The sequence below is a fragment of the Sminthopsis crassicaudata genome, chromosome 6 (genome assembly GCF_048593235.1).
Source record: "Sminthopsis crassicaudata isolate SCR6 chromosome 6, ASM4859323v1, whole genome shotgun sequence".
NCBI lineage: Eukaryota > Metazoa > Chordata > Mammalia > Dasyuromorphia > Dasyuridae > Sminthopsis > Sminthopsis crassicaudata.
Window position 1 is genome coordinate 253,161,290 of NC_133622.1, and position 22,767 is coordinate 253,184,056.

General features: G+C 49.0%; 1 protein-coding gene across 1 annotated transcript in view; it reads right to left on the bottom strand.

Annotated features, from left to right (window-relative positions):
* Positions 1 to 73: 73 nt before the first annotated feature.
* CPT1A (carnitine palmitoyltransferase 1A) overlaps positions 74 to 22,767 on the bottom strand; it is a 62,858-nt gene continuing 40,164 nt past the window's right edge. Inside the window, 12 exon segments of the mRNA XM_074273705.1 lie at positions 74 to 2,337; positions 5,482 to 5,574; positions 5,953 to 6,066; positions 7,070 to 7,222; positions 9,550 to 9,684; positions 13,037 to 13,201; positions 14,529 to 14,645; positions 16,168 to 16,273; positions 18,842 to 18,995; positions 18,998 to 19,029; positions 21,709 to 21,725; positions 21,727 to 21,905. Coding sequence (XP_074129806.1) covers positions 2,251 to 2,337; positions 5,482 to 5,574; positions 5,953 to 6,066; positions 7,070 to 7,222; positions 9,550 to 9,684; positions 13,037 to 13,201; positions 14,529 to 14,645; positions 16,168 to 16,273; positions 18,842 to 18,995; positions 18,998 to 19,029; positions 21,709 to 21,725; positions 21,727 to 21,905 — 1,352 coding nt within the window. The 3' untranslated portion in view covers positions 74 to 2,250.

The following is a 22,767-nucleotide window of genomic DNA, read 5'->3' on the forward strand; positions in this document are numbered from 1 at the left end:
GCTTGGAACCCATGGATGATGTCGTATTTATAAATTCCATATAATCAATATGCAAAACAGAACCACTGAAGACTGAGGTTAATTTCTTTATTAATGAGAGCCTACATTCATGTAGCGTTTCCAAGATTTACATCCCAAAGAGCATATTCTATTTACATGCAATGGACATTCCAAGAAAACATGAAGACGAACCCTATCTCCATTAAGATTCCGCATTTCTTCTAAATAAAAAATTAAATACATAACACTCTTACTGCCCTTTCAACATGTACAGAAAAAACTGACTTTCTGTGCCAATTACATTTACAACCTTTTAAAGAATGTAAAATTGCATTGATAACTGCTCTGATTAACTACAATTACATTGGAAACATTTAAAACCTGAGTCAAGCCCAAACACTATCTTTAATAATAAAATCTCTCCTATGAGCTAATACAGATTTAAGTGTTATTTTAATACAGATTGGTCAGTGGTCAATAGAAATAGTGCATGATTTCTGTAGCCCAGAATGAATGAATGGCTGGCGGTTGTTGCAGAGTTCTGAGTTAACAGACCATTGGCTGCCTCCAGTAGAGGCGCTCTCTCTTTCTCTGTCTCTTTTTTTGTTTCTTTGTTTTTCTCAGACACTAAACCCAATCCTTTTATTTTTACTTTAAAAAGGAACATTTTCTTTGGCCCATTTGATGGGATGCCAGTAGTACAATATATACATATGCAAAATCGGCCTTCCACGGGAGGTCAACTCCAGCAGGTGAGGAGACGCCAAGTGAAATACACCATTGGAAGAAAAAACACACGCTCAGTCGAGCCCCGTGGCAGTGGTCATTAAGTCCTGTGATCCTTTAACTCTGGTATTAAAACAGGATTCAGTGCTTTTAAACAAGAATCCTTCCTCAAGACGTCAGCTCTATCCCAGCACTCCCAAAGGCTCTTTAGAGACCGTGGTCATCCAGAACCCTTGGACTATCTTCCTTTGGGAATGAGAGGGATTGCGGTTTTTTGTTTGATTTCATTGTGATTTCTCTCATCACGGTTTCAAAACCTTGGGGTCTGAGAAGGCTCTACTCTGGATCATTTGGGATACTTTTACTCTGCTTTTTCTCCCTCTCTCCCCATCGTACTCTCCCTTTCATCAACCAGCATAGAGTCTGTGTCACATTTGCTGCTGGAGAGTAGCATCCCACTGGTAACAACAGATGGTCATTCTGCTACTCTAGCCATTGCCAGCTCCCAATTTTGGGAGGAGGGGATACCAAATAGGGAAATCTAATTGTTGTGGGCTCTTTTTCCTCTCCCAAAGAAGTCACACTCTTTGTGGGAGGTGAAAACCAGACACATATGCCTGTCTATAAAAGGAGTTCATACTCTACTAGAACTGAATTCAAGTGGGAAAAAAAGATAAGTTAATGGAATTTGGAATCCCATAATTTAGTAATAAACTTTAGAGTTATAATACAATCTGTGTAAGACTTTTCTCGTGTTTAGGGCCTTCTACTTTTAAGGCACTGGGGTTATAAAAAACACTCAGGGTTTATTCTCATTTCAATAAAACTAGAGATGAAACAAATACAGGGGGCTGTTATTCTCTTAGGTGGTATAAATAACCAAGTTATCCAATCATAGCAAAAGATTGCTCCAAAGAACTGCCCCATTCTTGGTTAGTATAAGACATGTCCATTGGTTACACTTCCAATTTAAACCATTTTAAAAATATATAATGTATATATAACTGTTCTGATAACAGGAGCTAAATGTCAGTACCAGATATACAGTCACAATTGAGGAAATGTGATATTTCTGCTCCCAACATATATATTACACCAAAATTCTTCTACTTACATTAATTTGAAGATACTTCAGTCCCTTCATTTATTAAATTTAAGTAAGACAAAGACTTTATGGGAAAAATCAAGCATTCACATAATTAGGACATACCTAGAAGTAGCAAAATTACACTTCTTCATATACTCTGCCCTCCCTCTCTCTTTTTCACTCTCTCTCTCTCTCTCCCTATATATATATATATATACATATATATTATATATTATATATATATATGTATATATATAATATATATGTATATATGTATATATACATATATATATTAAACAAACAAAAAACCCCTAAGGACAAAATCCTCTCTGGAAAAGAGCAACTTCTGACCCTTGACTACAAAAGGGAATGCAATGTTTAGTCTTATTTGGTTTCTTAGAATAGTTCCGTTTCCTCCACGACGGGCGTAACTGGAATTACTTTTTGGCGTTGGAATGGAGTTGGAACAAGGTGATGATGTCGATCATGGCTTGCTTCAGGTGAGCTCCAAACCGATGAGAATCCTTTAATGTTAATGGAGAACAAAACAAAAGATGAAAGTTTGCCACATCAAACGGTCTCGCAGAAGCTACATCGTTCTCAAGTCTCTTGAACTAGATCTCAGTCCCTCCTTTAGCTCAGAAAATCAAGTGGTCAGTGAAATGACAGCTTAGAGGTAGGCAGTCAGCTAGTTGATCCTTTTCCTTCCTCCCCACAATGCAAGGCGCCCTCTTCATTCATTAGAAAATTCTAAAAGAAATACCCTTGCAAGGCTCCATCAAAAATGAGTCCTTTCCCACGTTTCGACTTCCATCCCAACCATGGCAGGAGCGGCTGACACCCCTGAGGCTGCCCACACTGGGCTGGGTCTCTCCCTTTTTTCAGCCTGTTTTCCGGAACTTGGGGAAGTGTTTATCTCAGCTAGCTTATCAGCTATGAAGAGCTTTTGTTGGTGGTCTTTGGGACCCTGAAATCATTTTTTTGGGCTCTTTATGGGATGGATTGGAGCCACATCCATATTGTCGGGGAGGGAAGGACCCTCCCAGGTTCTCCTGGGAGAACAGTAAAGGAAGGTGTGTGTATGGAGGGTCTCACCACAACAGAAAATGAGTTCATGGAAATTGTGGTCCTCTCACCTGGTGGGGCTCCTGTAGGATCCTACCACCGAGGGCTGCTAGGGAGGAGGACACCAGGGCAGCAAGGGAAAACTGAAACTTGAGGAGTGTGGGTGGTTCGCCAACGGCCACACTGCACAGCACACTGCTTTATCAATATTTGCTCAACTAGCCTGAACGGTGCCCCACTAAGAGCAGACAAGGAGCTGGGCTTTGCAGGAGAAGGAAAAAGAGGTCGTCGGTCAGTCTGGGTTACCTTGGCACGTCTCAGCCTCTGCCGCAAAAGCAGCTCTTTTCAACCCCTACAACTGTCCAACACCATCTCCTCAAAAAGTTTTGGAGCCCCAAAGGGCCACGGAGGGCCGTGGGATGGACATGATTGCTTCTTAAGAAGAAGGGCCCTTGAAAACATCAGTCAACCACAAGTATGGCTAGGGGAGTTACACAGAGAACAAGATGGCAAGCCTGAGGGTGACAAAAGCGGATCCTCCACCTGGGGGACAGAAAGGCCAGCAGAGATTAACCATCCTCTGTGGGCTGGGACAGGGAACCGCTGGGCACAGGCCCAGCCCACAGCCTGAAGGGGAGACGGCAGCAATGGCCTCCGCCCTCCCCACAGGAAGAACCTGGGGACCCTGTGGGCTTCGGGCTTTGAGGCTCATGCCTTTCTCTTCCCCACTCCTTGGGCACGGCCCACAATGCTCGGTCTCCCTCATGAGCACCTGTGGCCGGGGAAGGAGAGAGCAGAAAAGACACGGGGTTGAAAACAGCACCGGGGCTCTGAAGCAAGTTTGTTCTGTGACACTTGTACAATCTTCTCATTCCTCCCACCCACACATGGCATTTTTTCCAGTGAGACTGTCTAAAAGGAACTCTCCTGTGGCCCCCCGCCCCCACAGGCCCAATAATGGAATCATGGGTTCCCGATGCCATTAGCAGCACTAATGGTAGCACAGAGACAAGAGAGGCTGGGTTAAAAATCATACAGATCCACCCTAACTCTCTGGCACTTTGGCTAAAAGTACAAAACGATCCTAAGCAGTAACATCCCCAGATCACCTTTCTATCACAGAGCCAAAGGCAGCCCATCTTGGACCCATGAAATAGGACCTGATTGCTAAAGAGCCCGAAAGAACCTCATCCATTATGACAAGGCACTTTCCAGCTCCAAGACATTCTCCCACCACGAACTGCAAGGTTGGAGCTGCTTGTTTGTCCTTCCTTCTCGAAGGTGACATCGGGAAGGTGATGCCGGGACATTTGAGTGAATTGGACTGAGGTGAGGGAGGGCTGGGCAAGGTCACCGGCCTCACTTTCCCCTCCAGAGCCCTCTGGGGCCAGTGGCAAGATATGGATCAGGATGGCTGGATACAGAGGAGACTGTGGCCTTCAACAGGACTCGGTTTGACTAAGGCTGCACCTATTCAGTGCTGATAGCTGGTAGCAGTTGAAGCAAAATGAATCTCCTTTTTTACCTCCTCCATCTAAATAAATCTGGGAGGGGAACCCCTTCCCCACCATTCCATTTAAGTCAAACAAGGACCAAATGGGACTTGGCCTGGGCCCTATTAGTGGCCAGTGAGAATCAGTGCAGATCAACCTTCAGGTTTTGTTATCAGCTGATTGAGTTGATTGTTAAGGGTAAAGACTCCCTTCTATTTGTCTTTGCAGCTCTTTTTGCAAATTAGGAGTTAGTTTAATAAATGTACGATTCACAAGCAACAGCAGACAACCTAATTAAGATATCAGACAGATAGGAAAGGCACACTTTTAAAAATAAAAGTTAAAACTTTAAAAATAAAGGCAACATCAATTGGAGAACGGCTGAATAAGTTGTGGGATATGAGTGTTATGGAATATGATTGTTCTGTAAGAAATGACCAGCAGGAGGATTTCAGAAAGACCTGGAGAGACTTACGGGAACTGATGCTGAGTGAAATGAGCAGGACCAGGAGACCGTTGTACACGGCAACAAGACTATATGATGATCAATTCTGATGGACGTGGCCGTTTTCAACAATGAGATGAACCAGATCAGTTCCAATTATTCAATAATGAAGAAAACCAGCTACACTAAGCAAAAGAACTCTGGGAAACAAGTGTGGACCACGACATAGCATTTCCATTCCCTCTGTTTTTGTCCACCTGCATTTTGGATTTCCTTCTCAGGGTATTTTTTACCTTAGTTCTAAGTCTTATTTTTCTTGTGCAGTAAAATAACTGTATGGATATGTGTGTGTGTGTATATATATATATATATATATATATATATATATATATATATATATATATATATATATATATTGTGTTTAACATATACTTTAATATATGTGACATATATTGGTCAACCTGCCATCTGAGGGAGGGGGTTGGGGGAAAGAGGAGAAAAGTTGAAACTGAAGGTTTTGCAATTGTCAATGCTGAAAAATTACCCGTGCATATATCTTGTAAATAAAAAGCTATAAAAAATTGTTTTTTAAAAAGAAAAAGTATTGATCAAGCAGGAAAAAATGGCAAGAGAGCAGCACACAGAGGAATCATTTTCACACTTACAGTCTCAGGACTGGAGAGTTTGGAGGACACATGGAAATTGATGAGGTTCTCCCCTACTATAATATAGGATACCCCATAACCATCATCAGCGACCTAGAGGAAAGATAAGCACAAAATCAGAAATTTGCCTAAAGATGGGGCAATGAATAGATATTGTGGGGATCCCACTGACTGATGAAGGCAGTACATGCTGGGGTGTATCTGAAGCCTCCCCAGAATACGTGGTGCAAATTATCATCTCATTGGGCAGCTAGGTGGGTAGAGTGCTGGGCCTGGAGGCAGGAGGACCTTAACCTGGCCTCAGACACTTATTGGCTGTGTGATTCTAGGCAAGTCACTTTACACTTAATCCAATTTGTTTGCCTCAGCTTCTTTATGTGTAAAATGAACTGGAGAAGGAAATGGCAAACCAGTCCAATATCTTCACCAAGAAAACCTCCTAATGAGATCACAACAAAATATGTTACTTACCGGTCCAAAGCCACCCCCACTGGACACGTATTCTGGATTCCTCTCTAGATCGAAGAGTTCTACCTGCTGTTGAGGTGTCTGACTAGTTGACAGTCTCCATGGATCAGATAAGACCTTTAGAGTAGAATTTAGGTAGAACTTAGGGATATACAATATACAATGACATTTCCCTGAGAAACTGAGAGCTTTTGTGGCAGGGGGAAAGTAGAAGTGGTGGTGGGGAGGGGGCTGATGATTAAAAAGTAGAGGGGAAAAGCCCCAGGTAATCTTACATCTTTTGACTTCCTAATATTGCCCCCGGAAGCATTCCCCTTCACACAGGACAATTGTATGACCTCCCTGGCCAAGGATTGGGCATGGTGGATGAAGCTCCTCCCCCAGTCCAAAGCTAACATGAGAATAAAATAGGGTCCTTTGAGGGTAAGGGATTTGCCAGAAATCTCACAGGCAGTGAACAGAAGATAGAACATGGAGCCAGTCCTCGGGACGACCGACGCAGGCCAACCTAACCAAGTTATGTGGGGGTTCAAGAAGAAAAGGGGTGGCTGGTCATGTCACCCTGTGTGTTCTCAGCCCTGTGCTGGGGAACTGGCTGAGAATCGGTGAATTCCATTTAAAGCACTCGTTGGAAGGATATTCACAGAAATCTGAATCCTTCAAGAATCTAAACGTGGAGATAGAAATCCTGCCCTTTCCTGTCCCCATCAGTCCTCTGAATATTCTACCAGGAGAATCTAATGCTCTCTCCCATTTAACCAGCCAGCACGGGGGCGTTTTATCACCCCACACAAATGTGCCCAGTCATTCACTCTCGTATCACTCCTCATATGCAGACTCTTTACAAGGAACTTGAACTCTGAATCATATTTTTTCATTCTTATTAAATTTCCTTATTAAAATTCCTAAAACTAAATTCTCACACCTTTTCATGTTAGAATTTGAAAACATTGAGGTCAGGGCTGTCTTGTGTTTGCATTTGTGTCCTGGGCACTTAGCACAGTGGCTGGCACACAGTAGGCACTTAATAAATGCTTGTCAACTGGCCCTTTTAATACCAAGGTTGGGTTTTGGTTTAGTTGAGCAAGACAAGGCACATACCTCTGCCAAAATTACTTACTTCTTTCAGGAAAGGAGAGTCAACAGCTAGATATTTGGAGACCACATAAAGGCAAAAAAGATGGCGGTCAATGCCAGCACCAGTCATGGCAAGGCGATACATGTGTTGGTGTTTGTTAGCTGCAATTTTGAATAATTTGAGCTTGTTTTCAACCTAAATAACAGAGAGTGAGTGAGTGAGAGAGAGAGAGAGAGAGAGAGAGAGAGAGAAGAGAATGAGAATACACATGTAGTTGTTCACACTGTAGTGTATAAAACTGTCTTCAAAGGCTATTGGACTTGCTGATGAGTAGGACCCAAAATAACGGGTCTCCACTGGGAATTGATTCAATGATGTAATTGAAAAAAGACAATTTTTGATTCTTGTCTATTTTGTTAGAAAAAAACACTGACTTTCTAGCTTTGCGACCTTGGGCAAGTCACTTAACCCCAATTGCCTCAGGGGAAAAAAGAAAGGAAGGGAGGAAGGGAGGGAGGGAGGGAGGAAGGAAGGAAGGAAGGAAGGGAGGAAGGAAGGAAGGGAGAAAGGGAGAAAGGGAGAAAGGGAGAAAGGGAGAAAGGGAGAAAGGGAGAAAGGGAGAAAGGGAGAAAGGGAGAAAGGGAGAAAGAGAGAAAGGGAGAAAGAGAGAAAGAAAGAAAGAGAGAAAGAAAGAAAGAGAGAAAGAAAGAAAGAGAGAAAGAAAGAAAGAGAGAAAGAAAGAAAGAAAGAAAGAAAGAAAGAAAGAAAGAAAGAAAGAAAGAAAGAAAGAAAGAAAGAAAGAAAAACACTGAGATTTTAAGGAAATGAACAGTTATGATGTACTCAGCCCCCTGCAAAAGTCCCGCTCTGGTGCCCCATTGGGGTATGGACGTGACCAGACTTCAAAAAGGCTTCAGCCACAGGGCAAAAGTCGAAATCTCAGACTGGAAGAAATGCCTGTATGAAGCCAAGGATGAGCTGGCCCTTGAGGGAGCCTGAAGGTGGTGATTTCTCTACAGAAAACTGGCCTGGCTGACCCCAAATGAAGGGGTGAAACCTTTAGCTGAGTCAGCAGAGGAAGCCCCAGTGCTCCCCGCCTTCCCCATGGCTCCATCTTTTCGACAAGGCACCAAATAGGCCCCGGCCCATCTGTCCTCCTCTTCCCCCTCCTTCCTCTTCTGGGGGTACTGCCAAGGGCTTCCCTCTACTCTTACCCTTTTCGTGGAAAGGACCGGGTAAGCCTTTGTATGGCCACAGTCATCATTAGGGCGATATGAGAGTATTACCATAAACAATGCTTTGGGAAACTGCCCCCCATGCTGGATCTGTGCCCTCCTTCACAAAATTACTTTGGATAGACTTCCTATCTGAGAGGCAGTGTGGTCTAGTGGATAGTGAGGTGCCTTAATGCTGGGAGGCTCTGAAACATGCTGGCTGCCCAGCCTGGCAAACCCTTTGCCCTCCAGGCAGCGTGGTGAGCCTTTTTCTCACAAGATGTCCACCTCCATTGGCAGAGGGAGTTTCCCCAAACAAGGAAATCACAAGTGCTGCAGCTAGCATTCACTGCCCGTGTCCGGCTGGTATCCTTCGGTGGCAGGGAGGGCCTTGAAGGCAAGGGCTGTTTGCTTCTTGTCCCTGCACCTCCAGGGCCCGGCACACAGCAATGTCACTCAGATAATGGAATTCTCCTCTCGCTCCTCAATACCCACACTCATCTTTGCCACAGGCCAAAAGTTAACGTTAGCCAATAATGGAGTGTTTCTACATAAAAAACTAGGTTTTAAAAGTTATGTTTATATTAGATAAAAAAAGAAATTGTTGGGACACAAACAGGTACAGAAATCATTGGGCTGTAAGAACATTAAGAAGCATCCGGCCCGTTGATTCCTGGGAGGTCACTGATGAAGCCTGATGAGTGCTGACTCCCTGTTTGGCCTGCGGAATGCCTTGTGAAAGGAGTGCTGCCATCTTGTTGGGCATTCTCAGGGGCCACGCCATCCTGATCTGACTCTACATGCCCTTTAGTCTTTTTATCATTTTTTTTTTTTTTTTCCCTGAGCAATTGGGGTTAAATGACTTGCCCAGTATCACACATCTGGGAAATGTTAAGTGACTGAGGCAGACTTGAACTCAAGTCCTCCTGACTTCAAGGCTGGGGCTCTACCCACTGCACCACCCAGCTGTCCCGGGCCCTTCAGTCCTAATCCCATTCTAATTCCCTTCTCTTCAGGTCCCGCCCCCTTCCTCTCACTGCCTTCAAACTCTCTTCCCATTCTCCAGAGGCTCCTCCATCTTTCGGCCCGACTGCATGGGGAATGCCGTCTTTTGCTTGTTTCGCTCTGGTTCAGCCGCCTTCGGCTTCAAACCAAAGGTGACCATGGAGACTGACAGAGCTCAGAGCTGATGGCCTCAGGGAAGAGAGAAAGTCTGTGGGAACCCGACTTGTACCGAGGGGTAAGGGACGGGACAGGCCGAGAACCTGGGCCTGCACGCGAGCCCGGCCAGGCCGTGTGCGCACTCACCGTCTCCGTGGGGTCCACCATGGCGCGCACAAAGCTGCAGGACTCCATGCTGCAGGAGCGGACGGTCTCTGTCCGCCCTTCTCGGAAAAGGCGGGTCATGGAAGCTTCGTACGTTAAGCAAAATTTGCCCTTGTCCTAGTAAGAAAAAGACCATCCTGTATCAATACCATTTTGTGTGCAATAATGATTTTTTTTTAGGAAGGAGCGAGGAATACTGAGCCTAGAACGTTAATCTAGTCACGCCCATGCAGGAATGTTACACGTGTGTGCCCGTGTGTTATTCCCTGGGCCGGGCAAGCTCAGCCTCTGGGGGACCAGGGTTTCTGGGACCCCTTCTGACTGAACACACAGCGAGTACTTCTGTGGGAGCAAAGGCTGATGGGAAGCCAGCTCTCCACAAAAAGATGGAGGACGGCGAGCACTCAGACCTGTGGTGGCCCAAGAGAGGATCTAAGGGACCCACGCACACCCGTCTCTGTCCCTTTGTCTCCCCAGCAGGTCCCATCTACACGGCACAGTCTCCTTCCAACTCTGCATGGAAGCTCCAGAAAGTTTGCTTTGCTTTATCTGGGCCTGGGCCTTAATTTGCAGAGGGGCCCCTTGGAGAAGGGGCTCCCCTGGTCCGTGCCGATCAGCGGAGGTGAAGAGGGCTCCGGAGCTCCCCGGCCACCAAGGAGAGCATGTCCCGGAGACGGGAGGTTGTGCACTCCGGGCCTCTGGCTTCGAGGCCAGATTTTCTTGCCGAGGGTCTGCCCGTGATCCCTCTCCTGATTCCCAAGAGGGGTAAGTGAGCACGGCACGCCTGCTTCCCAAGGAAGCCGAAGAAGGCCCGAGCGCTCGGGCAAAGGGCCGCCCACCTAGCCAGGGGAGGCCAGTTAGCCTTGAGTTTTGAGTCTGGGTGAAGGTGGGCCAGGAAAAAACAAGGGGGCACCCGTTCGGGCCCTGGGTGCCAGGCTGGAATAAGTCTCCCGCCTCCTCCTCCATCAGGTGGGTGACTGTCCAGGAAGCAAGAGCTCCCGCAGAGATGTCCGGGGCAGAGGATGTCTGCAGGCAGTAAGGCAGGAGCACGTGACCAGGGGTCAGAGGCCGGACGCCTCATCCCAGATGCTTTGACCAGCTCTGGAGGAAACGCTACTCAGAAGGCCCAGGCCCGGCTTCCAAGCAGTGGAGTTGGGGGCAGCAGACCCTGCCATTCATCATCCCACAAAGAATGGCCCACAGCTGGGGCCGTTTTCCAGAGGTTTCTAAGGGGACCCGACGGCTCTTCAGTGTTTCTTTGCTGCAGTCGCCAAAGCTAATCTCACTCCATCATGGCAACTAAAAGCGGTGCTGCTGTGTGATAAGCCCTGGCCGGCTCCTCGAAACATCCGAGAGCGTCTCCCAGGACCGGACTGGAGAGGGAGCACCTTCCAGATCTGGATCCTCGGGGGCTCCCTGGGTGGGCAGGAGTAAGGCTGGGCTTCTGCTCCTAAGGGGCCCTCAGGGCGACCTGGCCCGGGAGATTCTGGTTCCAAACCTCCAAACCTATTATCCCTGGAATCCTCCTCACGGTCAGACCTGCCCTTTGGGGCCAACAACACAGGCCCACGGGGAAGGCCGGCCTGAAACCGCAGCCTCCTAACACTGAACCCGCCGGGCTGGGGAGGGCAGTGGCTGCCCCTGACCCACGGCTGTCCGATTCTCCACAGGGGGAGGGCGCTGGGGGGACTTTCTCCAGTCATCACCACGGCAAACCAGCCTCGCAAGTAGGGAAAGGAGCCTGAGAAGCCAAGCCAGGCACTCGGACCCTTCTTAGAGGCAACTTGGGAACAAAGGAGGCAGAGCTTTTAGTGCAGAGCACAGAGGCAGACACACACGTCGGACCGTCATGCATTCAAACCCAGCTTGGGAAAGGAAGATGGGAACGCTGGGGGGCCGGGCCGGGAGCCGGGCTGCAGGTTAGTACAGATACGCCCCGGAAGCGGAGTCTGCCCCAGTCAACGCCTGACCTGAAGGGCCCGGATCTCGCTGCGGCCCGGGAAGAGGGGCCACCACGGGCGGACAGCCCGGTGGCACCAGCGCCGAAGGCCACGGCCTCCTGGCCCCGAATCCTGGGAGCCCCAGGCCCGAGCTCGGGCCTGCAGAGTCTCCCCGGGACAGGCAGGGTCTGCTGGAGAGAATCACAGGCCTGTTTCTAGCTCCGCTCAGAGAAACAAGTCAAAGAGGGCTGGGGGACTCACTGCAAGCACTCACAGGCAGGACTTTGGAGGCAGGAGTCCTCCCTTCCCTGACACGGGTCTTTGAGCCTCCGCTTGGAGTTCTCCCTCGGGGGGACCCCGTCGCCTCCCAAGGGAACCCACGGACGCCCATCCCTGCCCCCGCTTCCTCCAGCTAGGGGTAAACCGTGTGAGGCTGCAAAGCCCCGGCTGCAGGGCAGCCCAGAAACGCGGGCTTTTAAAGGTCACCCCCAGAGACCAACTTCCATTCAAATATAGCTATCAGGAAGTAAATGCAAAACGTTTTGAAATGGGAAATTTAAAAAAATTTCAATGAAAAAACCAGTATCACACAGAACAACCAGATCCTAAATGCTGCTCGAGAGGGCGGAGAAGTGGGACACAAGGTGCGGGCCCCTTCATGAGAAGTCGCGTCCCCATTGTCTGAAGTGGCCACCGAGCCAGCCGGGGCCCTGCTTCTTGGGGCGTGCACTCAGTGGGCGTGCTGGGCTCCCTGGAGAGCCCCATGGGCTCCCCCCAAGATAAGGAGCGTTATCCCTGGGAATGGCGCCCACACCGGCAATCCTGGCTCCTGGGGAGACAGCCAGCAAGCTGTGAGATGCAGTGGGCTCGAGCACACAGGGCGGCGAACCCGTGCAGCCTAGAAGAAATGGATCGGGAAGCTTCTGTGCTAATCAGTGCTGGCGCTGGGCCTAGGAGGCTGGGCTTTCACACTGGACTAGGAGGAAGGATGGGTAGAAGGCAGGAAGGAAGAGAGGGAAGAAGAGAAAAGGAGAAGGAAGGAAAGAAGGGAGGGAGGAAGGAGAAAGAGGAGGGAGGGAAGAAGAGAGGAAGGGAGGGAGGAAAGGGAGAAAGGAAGAAAAAAAGGAAGGAAAAAAGAAAGTCTGATTTGTAGGGAAGGGAGGAAGGAAAGAAAGGAGGTTCATAAGTTCAGTAAAACTGTCTCATTTAAGGGCTAGCTTTGCTTGTGTGTCTCCCAGGTTCCTCTTCTCCTGGGCTTGGGTCTGTACAGGAGAACTGGGAGAGGTTCCAGCTTCCATTTCTGCCATTCCTTCTCTCCCCCCACCCCATCTCTCCTCCCCTCCCTCCCTTTCTCTCTTCCTCTGCTCTTTCCCTCTCTCCCTCCCCCCATTCCAGCTCAACATGGATGAGCAGAGGGGGTGGCTGCCAGGCCTGCAGAACCCACCCAAACCTATCTCCCCCCCCAGTCTCTTCCCTGTCACTGTCCCACCTGGGGGGAGGAAGGGGATGCAGCAGGATCCCGGTCTCACCTTGTAATGGGCCAGCTGCAGGGCCAGCTGCACGAAGGCGTCCGGGCTGGTCCTACTTTTCTTGATGAGCCCTTTGCCAAAAGCATCGAATGGAAAGGAGTGGAAGTCCACGTCATTGGCAAGGGTGCTGGCGACGCTCAGGGACCTCTCAATGACCTCTTGGCACTAAAAGGAAGAGGTGAAGACTTGGCTGAGACATTTCCTCGAAGGAGAGCCAAAGCTTATTTCCGATGGATAATGGAAAAGTAGCAGGGTGGTCCAGAACCCTGAACCCCACACTGGGCTGTTCTGGCAGCACACACTCCTGTGACCCCCCCCCCCACACTGGGCTTCACCACACAGAGGAGTCCAGCAGCTGTGGCCAAGCTTCTCCTCTGGGGTTCAGTACAACAGGAGCCTACAACTGAAGCGAGATCCTTGGGGGACCCATTGATACTGCCACCCAGCCGGGGATCCGCGACCTCTGCCATCAATCCAGGGCCCACCAAGGAGCAGGTGAGGCGAAGGCCGGGCCCCTGGGCTCCGAGGCCCCGGGCAGGGGGCACCTTGTTCTGACCCAACTCTTTCTCCAATTACAAGTGGCCACCATGACACCCCCAGCCCGCAGCTTCTGTCCTGGTGGTCACCACTCAGAGTAACCAGAGCCACAGGCATGTCTCCTTGGTAGAGACGCTTCTCTGGTTCAAGGCCCACAAGCAGACAGCACCAGGACAAGGCTTGTATTGGGGTTACCAAGAGCAGTTATCCAGGCCCGATCTGGCCCGTCCTCCTCTTCCACTGGCAAGGGCTGTCCTACATCTCTGAACTGATTCGGGAACCGACCAGCCGACTGAACGGCTGGTCCTGACAAGACGGATTTTCTCGCCATCTTGTTTTTTGCCCTTTGGATTATTAATTGGATCTCTTTTAAGTAATCTTCTATCTCACTCTGGCTGTAGTTCAAGAGGTTACTGGATCTACCCATCTGGATATGTTGTCATTCTGATTTCCTTTAGTGATGATAATAAAAACTAACTCCCCAATCTTCATACTAAATGGTCAGACTAGTAATGAGCATGAAACATCTCAAAGGAAAATTCCCCAAGGAGTACATTACCTTGACTGTTATTATTCTTTGGGCAACCATAGTCTCAGCTTAGCAGGGTATTTCGCATACAGTAAGCGTTTAATAAATGCGCTTTCTTCCATTCCTTCCTTTTTCCAGGGGATTTTCTATGGAGGCTTTAGTTTGTATACTTGCTCACTATTTTATCCAAGATACTATATATTATACATCCAAGATAAGGACATAGACACTAAACTCCAATCGAAGAACACTGAGCTTTTCGTCCTGGTCATGTTAAGGACAGAGTTGTATGCAGAAGGGAAGTTACAGAAGCCACTGCTAGGTCCTGACTCAGCTTCCCCCTCGAGTCAAGGATGCCTCCCTTCAGCGACTAAGCGTGTCCACCCCCAGATGGGGTGACACGGACCCTGCTCCTCCCAGACTCACTTCTTCTGGGATTTCCCACTGGAGCCTCGTGGGGCACGGGATGTTGGGATTGCTGTCTCCCTTGCAGTGACCGTCTTCGGCGTAGCCCAGCTGGAAGCAGTCTGTAGCCATCACATACTGCAAAGAATGAAACCATAGGGGTATTTATTGAAAGACAGCAGGAATTTTTGCAGTGGATGATTCTCTTCAAGGATTTAAGTCAAAATCCTCGCCCATTTAAAAAGAAATGCAAAAAAATGCTCATACAAAATGCTTGGATAAATTTCAAATTTTAAAACATTCTCCTGCAACTACAATTTTTGTTTATTCTTAAACAGAATAATAGAGAACATTTTAAATCCATGCACAAACTCCTAAATATCCACCCAAAATATGAAACTAGCTGGGGGTTAAAAAATTATACGTCCCAGACAAGAGGAGGAAATAAAAATTGAGGGTGGTGGAAGGGAGTGGACAGAAATGGGAAGCCAAACTGGTGTTCTTGCTGTTCTTCACACACACCATTCCACTTCTCACCTCCTACAGCCATCACCCATACCTAGAATACATTCTCTCCTCACTTCTACTTTTTAGAAATCTCTTTCCTTCAAAATTCAGCCCCAGGGTCACAAGACTTTGGAGAACTCCCAGCAGCTAGTTCCTTCCTTCTGAAAGGTACCGTGGCTGAGCCCAGATGACGGGGAGAAGGGAGGAACTTTCAGTAGTGATAGGGAAGTTGGGAAGAGGAGAGGCTGGAGGAGAATGACAATGAATTTAGTTTTGGATACGTTGGACCTGTAGGATTTGTGTTCTGAGAAATCCAATAAGCGGCTAGGAATGTGAGAATGGAGTAGCAAAGATGCTAGGACTGGATAGATAGAGGCGAGAAGCATCTGCATAGAGATGACCGCTGAATCCATGGGAGCCGATGAAGTTATATGGAAGAGGGACAGGATAGAGCCTTGAAGGACATGTCCAGTAATTATTCATGTCCTTCAATCACTCCATGATTAAAATCATTACCGGGTATATATATGTATACACATATATATACACATACATATATACATATATATACACATACATATATATATACACATACATATACATATACATGCATACATATATATATCTATATATATGTATGTATGTATGTATGTGTGTCAAAGAGAATTTTTTAAAAGGGCAAAAAAGGACCGATGTGTACAAAACCATTCACAGCAGCATGAAAGAATGGGAACCAAAGTGGGTAGTTCACTTTTTCACCCACAGATCCCTTGTGGGGATGGTTTGTGAACTGTATGGACACTACTGAAATATTTCCATATTGATTTTCCTATTGCCTGAACTTAGACTTTATAGAAGAACAGAATAAAAATTCCTTTATTTAAATTTAGTTTTTATTCAAATTATATTTTAAATTATAATTTTATTTAAATTTAATTTATTTAAATTTAAATTGTACTTTTAATTTAAAATGATAGCATCAAGGCTACATGGCACTAGTGGATAGAGTGCTGGCCTTGAAGTCAGGAGGACCTGAGTTCAAATCTGCCCTCAGACACTTAACACTTCCCAGTTGTGTGACCTTGGGCGAGTCACTTAACCCTAATTGCCTCAGCAAAAATCAATGAAATAAAATAAAATTATAGCGTCTCACCTCCCACAGATGACCAACAATCGGTGCATCTGCCCAAGAATGTTCTGTATTCATGCCCATTTTGCCATTCTTGAAGACGATGAATGTGAACGTTTTGTCAAACCACCTGCAACCAAAGAAAGCAGATTCAATTCCCCCGTGACAAAAGGGAAACCGGCTGGCCCCAGGTCAGCTCTTACCTTTGCTCTTGGGGAGACCCCCATCAGCTCCCACAGGCTGATGTATCATCACTCTGCAGGAGACCCCCCCCTTCCACCTATACAGCCCAGGCTGGCAATACCAACTATCTACTGGACAAACAGCTGGTTTAAACTGGATTTCCCACGGATGGATCAGATTTAACGTGTCTGGAACGTTAATACAGAGGCAGTGTTGCATGGTGGGCGGGGTGCTGGAGTGGTCAGAGGCTGGACAACCTGGCTCAGACATTAACTGGCCGACTCTGGGACAGTCTGAGGGGCTTGGAAGGTCCCTCCTGGCTCGGTGCCCCTTTGGCAAGCCAGACTCATTCCCTGCTTCTCCCCGCAGACCCGTCCCTCTTCCTCGCTGTGCTGTTTCCGGGGCAGGCATCCCCACCTCTCTCATCACCTGAGTTTCAACACCATCCTTCCCTCCTCACTCGTTCCTCCCATCCCACATGGCCAACAAGATGCTAAATCACACAGGCCCCTCCCCTCCCCAAACCACCATCTTGCTGGTTCTTCTCATCACTTGCAGTCACATTGTGGATGGTCCGCTGGCCCTGGCTTTCTCTCTTCTCCAATCCAGCCTCCCCTCAGCCTTCCTAACGGCTCCACTTCCATTACCTTGTATCTGCTTATGCACCTGAGCACCGTGTCTGGCACACAGTAGGCTCTTAATAAATAAATGGACTGGTCATCAGCCGTTATCCCTAGTGGGCATGCAGCCTCCAGGGCACTGGATGGGCTCTCTGGGAAGGCAGGGACAAGACTCACACAGAGCGGTTGGCTGATTGCCCGTAACCCTGTGGAGAGCAGAATCCCCACTGAGGTCGGCGCTCCCTCACGGTCTTGTAGTCCCTGTGGCTTTGGGGGGGGGGGAGAAACTCAGGCTCCAGCTCTCTCTTTGGGTTTTTTTTTAGCAGCCTTGCAAAGCTGCCTTCTCTCAAATATCCAGCTTCTCCCACTCCCCAGTGGCTGGTGCGCAACAGGTGCTTTTGGGCTGAATATGCCCACAAGCGATGTATAAAATGGAACCGGACAAGAGTATTTATTTGGGAGTCTGGATTATATATGGGTGACAAATAAAACAACTTTTGATCATTACTTTCTGGGCTTTGGGCTTGGGCAGCTGGGAGGACAACAACAGGGAAGGCAGGAAGAGCAGCGGCTTTCAATTTATCTCATTCACAATTCTATTTATTACTCTTATATACTATAGGCAAATCAGCACAGCCCTCAGTGAGATAAAAAAGGTACAAGACTCTTACATGTAATACATGTAATATCTTACTAATCCAAAGAATAACTTATGCTGTTTCATAAGAGCCTCAGCAACAACCCTGAGGGGAAGGGAAGCAGATCATACTTATTTACAGATGAGGGAACTGAAGCACAGAGATTAAGGGACTTTCCCAGAATCCCAGGCTGTGTCAGGGGCCAGGTTTGGGAACCCTTGGCATCCCTGACTTCCCATGCAGCAGTCTGCCCACTCGGACTGGGCTTTTCCCTCCACCCTTGGCCATAGGTGGTTTTATTTTCTGTGTAAGAATCATGTGGTCTACAACAGAACATTCCCACTCTTTCTGTTATTGTCCGCTTGCATTTTTGTTTTTTCTTCTCAGATTATTTTTACCTTCTTTCTAAATCCGATCTTTCTTGTATAACAAGATAACTGTATAAATATGTATGCATACATTGGATTTAATATTAATTTAATATATTTAACATGTATGGGACTGCCTGCTATCGAGGGGGGAGGCGGGAAAGAGGGGAAAAGTTGGAACAGAAGCTTTTGTAAGGGTCAATGGTGAAAAATTACCCGTGCATGTGTTTTGTATATAAAAAGCTATAATTAAAAAAAAAAAAAAAAAAAAAGGAATCATGGGGTCTACTGTGTTGCAGGAGGAGAAAATATGCATTCTGTTAATACTATTTCCTTAGTATGTAGGAAATTCTTAATAAAGTGCCGGGTTTAGAATCAGGAAGACCTCACCACCTCTGAAGCATCTTAGCCGACTCTCTGTGCTTCAAGAACCCCCAAGGACTGATGCCTAAGTCACAGATGGGCGCTCTGCCCCAGCGGAAAGCTCTCTCCACCCTGACAAAGCTGGAACCTGTGAGCAGGGCCGAGGTGCGTTTTTTGAAATAACTTTGAAGTCTAAAAATGCTTAAGAAGCGGAGCCCCCTGTAGCTCTCAGGTGTTTGTTCTAAACCTGGGTGGGAGTGTCTGGCGCGAGGGCCCAAGAAATCAGTTGCCACCGGTTAGTGATGGTGAGCCCAAAGCCAAGGACGACTACTTCCCTCTGCTTAAGGCCTATGTTGGTAGTTTTGTAAAGCTTGCAAGTGATGCTATAAACGTCCAACTGGTCCTTGGCAGAAAAAAGCTCCCCCTCCTCCCGCTGAGGCCTAATGATGCCCGTCTCAGATTTGTCCTTTTCCCATGGGACCGGGGGCTTCCTCGGGGCTCAGACGACGGCCGCCCAGCGCCCTACCTGTCATAGCATTTGCCGTGCAGCAGAGACTTGGCGTAACTGTCCATGGAGGTCACGGGATCCTTTTTGTTATAGCCCTGCTCGGTGTCATCCAAGGTCACAAAGAAGGCCGCTTTCTCGATGGCATCGAGGGACTGCTTGTTCTTTCCGCGGAAAAATAGGCCTGGCGAGCCTTGGCCCAAGGCACTCTGCAGCAAAGATCAGACAAGTTGCTGGAACAGACGTCACCACGGGGTACTTACCACATTTCCCAATATCTCCAAGGGACCAGTTAAAAAGCCTCCGCTGTTTTTAGGAAGCTCCCCCCAAAGCCAGGAAAAAGGGAGGAAATATCGCCCATGACCCACAACATGGGGATGAACAATAACCACGAGCACTTCAAGGTTGGCAGGGATTATCTCACATAATCTGCACAACCTGGAAATCCCAGAGGACTCCCGAGGAGGAACGCTCCAGGGAAAGAGCTCAGTAATGTACCTCTTCCTGCCTCAGAACCCAGGTCAGACTTAGCTCAGTGATGTCCCTCTTCACAAGGAGGCTGGAGGCAGCCAAAGCAGCCTTTTATCAGTTTCTTAATTTTTTGTGCTTTTTTCCCTTTGGCCACAGATCAGAGCACCCCATCACCAAGAAATCCATGGAGCCGTGGGGGCAGGGATGTAAAGGCCGCAACATCCTACCCATGGCCAGTGACCTGCGCCAAGTGACACAGAGGATGTCATCAAAGAACCGCACGGGGCCCGTCACCCAGTAGAGCCTGCCGGCTGTATCGCCGCCCAGGAAATGGCGAGGGGCTGAGAGGGAGGCGAAGACTCCCCATAACTGCCCTAACTCTCAGGGTCTTAGGAGTAACTTGTGGGTGACTCTTAAAGTTCCCTAGCTGTGTGACCCTGGGCAAGTCACTTAACCCCAATTGCCTCAGCAAAAAAAAAAAAAAAAAAAAAAAAAAAAAAAAAAAATTAGTTCTTAAGCCTAAGCCCAACCAGTGTATTTCCCATGAACAAAGTAGCCACTAATATTCCAACTAATCCTAACCAAAACACTTACTGGAAATGCAAAGTAAACACACTATATTTACATAGCATTCCACTCAGAAACCTCAATTACAATTTCTCCCAATGCGTACAGTGTGGGTGGGGGAATGGGCCCACGCCCAAAGTCCTGGACCAGGAAAGCACCAGACCCATGTGGCCAGGGCAATTCAAAACCCAAATAACAGACTTGGTGCCCTTGTGAGTCTGGGGAACTGTCCAGAGAAGTTTCCTGAGAAGTGCAGCATGAGCACAGCATCCGTCAAACAGGTACTTCCGCAGCCCACCTGAGCCAATCTCCGCTTAGCTATCACTGCTCTAGCCTTCCCAGGGCGATGATCCCCCGGTCGTCTTCTCTGCTCTGGACTGGATCATGGACGGCAACGGGGGAACCATCACTTCCACCCGGCCCGGCCGGCGCCGTCAGCGGCAGTTGGGTTGGAGACAGACCCAGCGAATGGCGTGTCCAAGGCTGACAAAAGCCTCGCCATCACTCGTCCACATCAGGGGACATGGAGAGAAACACCTCCGGCTCCCCCCTCGCCATGACAGCAGAGAACACATTCACTCTGCTCCCGATTCTTCTCAACAGCAGGTGTCAGGAGAGAGCACCCCGGCCGCCCGCTGGGCAGCCAATCTGCCCGGCAACAAGTGACACTGGCCAGACAACGACGGCCTCTCTGGCGTCCATCTCGGCTCCTTCTTAGGCCTTCTTTGGCTCAGCAGCTAGGGCGACTCCAGTGGTTCTGATCTATAACCGGCCCCCGGAGCCAGAGGGCTCTGAGGGAAAGCGAGGCCGGCGACTTTGCCAGCCCTCCCTCCCTCCCTTATCCAATTCACTCGCACGCTGTAGCATCCTCCCTTATATCCTCTGAGAGAATGAAGAACAAGCATCAGGTCTCACCCATGAACAAGCCCGCTTAGCTTATGGTTAGGAACCCAATTCTAATCTCTCTCTAATCAGGTGAAGTCCAGCCGCTCCCCAGTCAGCGCTCAGTTCTGTGCTCCGGGTTGCCCAGCATTCTAATAATTTTCAGTTCTTCGGGTCAGACTTAGCTCAGTGATGCCCCTCCTCGTAATGGGGGGCAGACGCCTGTCTCAGCCCCTGAATCAATCTCAACTCAGTGATGCCCCTCCTTGTAATGGGGGGCAGACGCCTGCCTCAGGGAGTGAACTGTCCCGGGCCACCATCTTACTTAAGGGAGAGAGACCAGAATGTAAGAAGCCTCTGGACCGCGTCTTGTGAGGAGTTCGGGGGGGTGGGCACTAAGGAGGAACTTTCTCCTGTGCTCCGGAATTGGGCTCTGAAGGGAAATCCTTCCGCAGTTGGGAAGAGGAGAACAGTTATGGAGCCAGAAGAGGGTGGCCCAAGAATGGGGACAGAGGGGAGCCACTTTGGCTGAGGGGAGGGTGGAGCTTTAGGGGCTCTTCATTAGAGCTTAACGCATTTGCCAACATGACCCCCACAGAGGCTGGGACTTGCCTGACCTTTCTCCCATCCATCTGTGAAGGACATTTGGGTTTTCCCCCAGGTGAGTTACAAGTTTGTACTCGGTTGTCCTCCATGTGTCCTTATAATCAAGGTCACGCCTCAGTGACCCGGAGCAGAATGGAGCTCCCCAGGGGCCGGGCTGGCCACTCCAGCCTTCTACCCCTGTGCCCGCAGAAGCACAGGTGGAGTCACAGGCCATTTCTGAGGCTGGAAAGGAATTCAGAGACCAACCAGCTGGGCCTCCCCTTTTACAGAGAGCGACCGGGAGGCCTTGAAGGACGGACACCGAACGGGCCGTGGAGCGAGTGTTAGAAACGCCAGCGGTGAACGCAGAGCTGGGCACTCACCTTTCACCGGCCGTGAGGGGCGGCCAGCTTCTCTTCGCCGGCCTGAGGCTCCGAAGGGTCATCGAGAATTCTCTGCATTTGCTGCTCGATCTCCCGAGGTTTCAACAACCTGCCATCGTGATAGAGCCAGACCTTGAAGTAGCGCCCTTGGTGGTACACCACAATGTGCTTGCTGTCCTTTATGTGCTGGATGGTGTCTGAGGAGGGAAGAGGGTGTCGTTAAAATAAGGGCAATTTTCTCCGAGAAATGTTCGCTGACCAATCCTGAACGAGGGCAGAGATCAACCGGCGGCGGTCCCCGGCCAAACGTCGGCCACTACCAACCTTCTCGTCTTGTTGGAAAACAAACGAGGCCCTTGACTCCGAAGCAGTATCTAGAAATAGGGAAGCAGCCTAAGTGCTGGTTTGTCAGGGCAGGAGGGCTCGTGCTTAGATGCATAAAACCAAGGGACGGCAGCGGCCCTCTGCCGGATTGCTGACCTCCCCAGTCCCGGAAGCAACGATTTGCTAACGTCTGCAGGGCACTGTACTGCAAGGCAGGGGCCTCCGGGGGCTTTTAGCCACTCTTTAGAGATGAGAAAACTGAGACCTGGGAAACACAGCCAGCAAATGACGAAGGTGGGACGAGAACCAGGTCCTTCCTGCGTCCCCCCCCCCAGCACGCCACCAATGTGGTCCAGTAGACAGAGCAGCCGCCGCACCGCAGTCCCCTCATTTTTTGGGACTCCAGACACCTTGGGGAGGTTTTAAATAGTGATGATACGCATTGGGGGGGGGGGGCTTACCTCAGTGCAAGTCAGTGAATGCCCTTGAGCGCACAGGGTCAGTCCCCGCCTCCACCCCCAACCCTTCCTTCCTGTAATGGGCCCACAGGGATCAGTCACATCAAGGGATGTGGCAGCCAGACTGACGCGCTCCCCCCGTGACTAATGGGGCAGGGAAGGGAAGGGCCATGTTCCAGTCCTTCATCCTTGAGATGGGGCTCTCAGACACAAAGAGCCCTGGGTCTGCCGTCAGGAGACTGACGGCGCTGGGTGACACTGGTCAAACCCCTTGCCC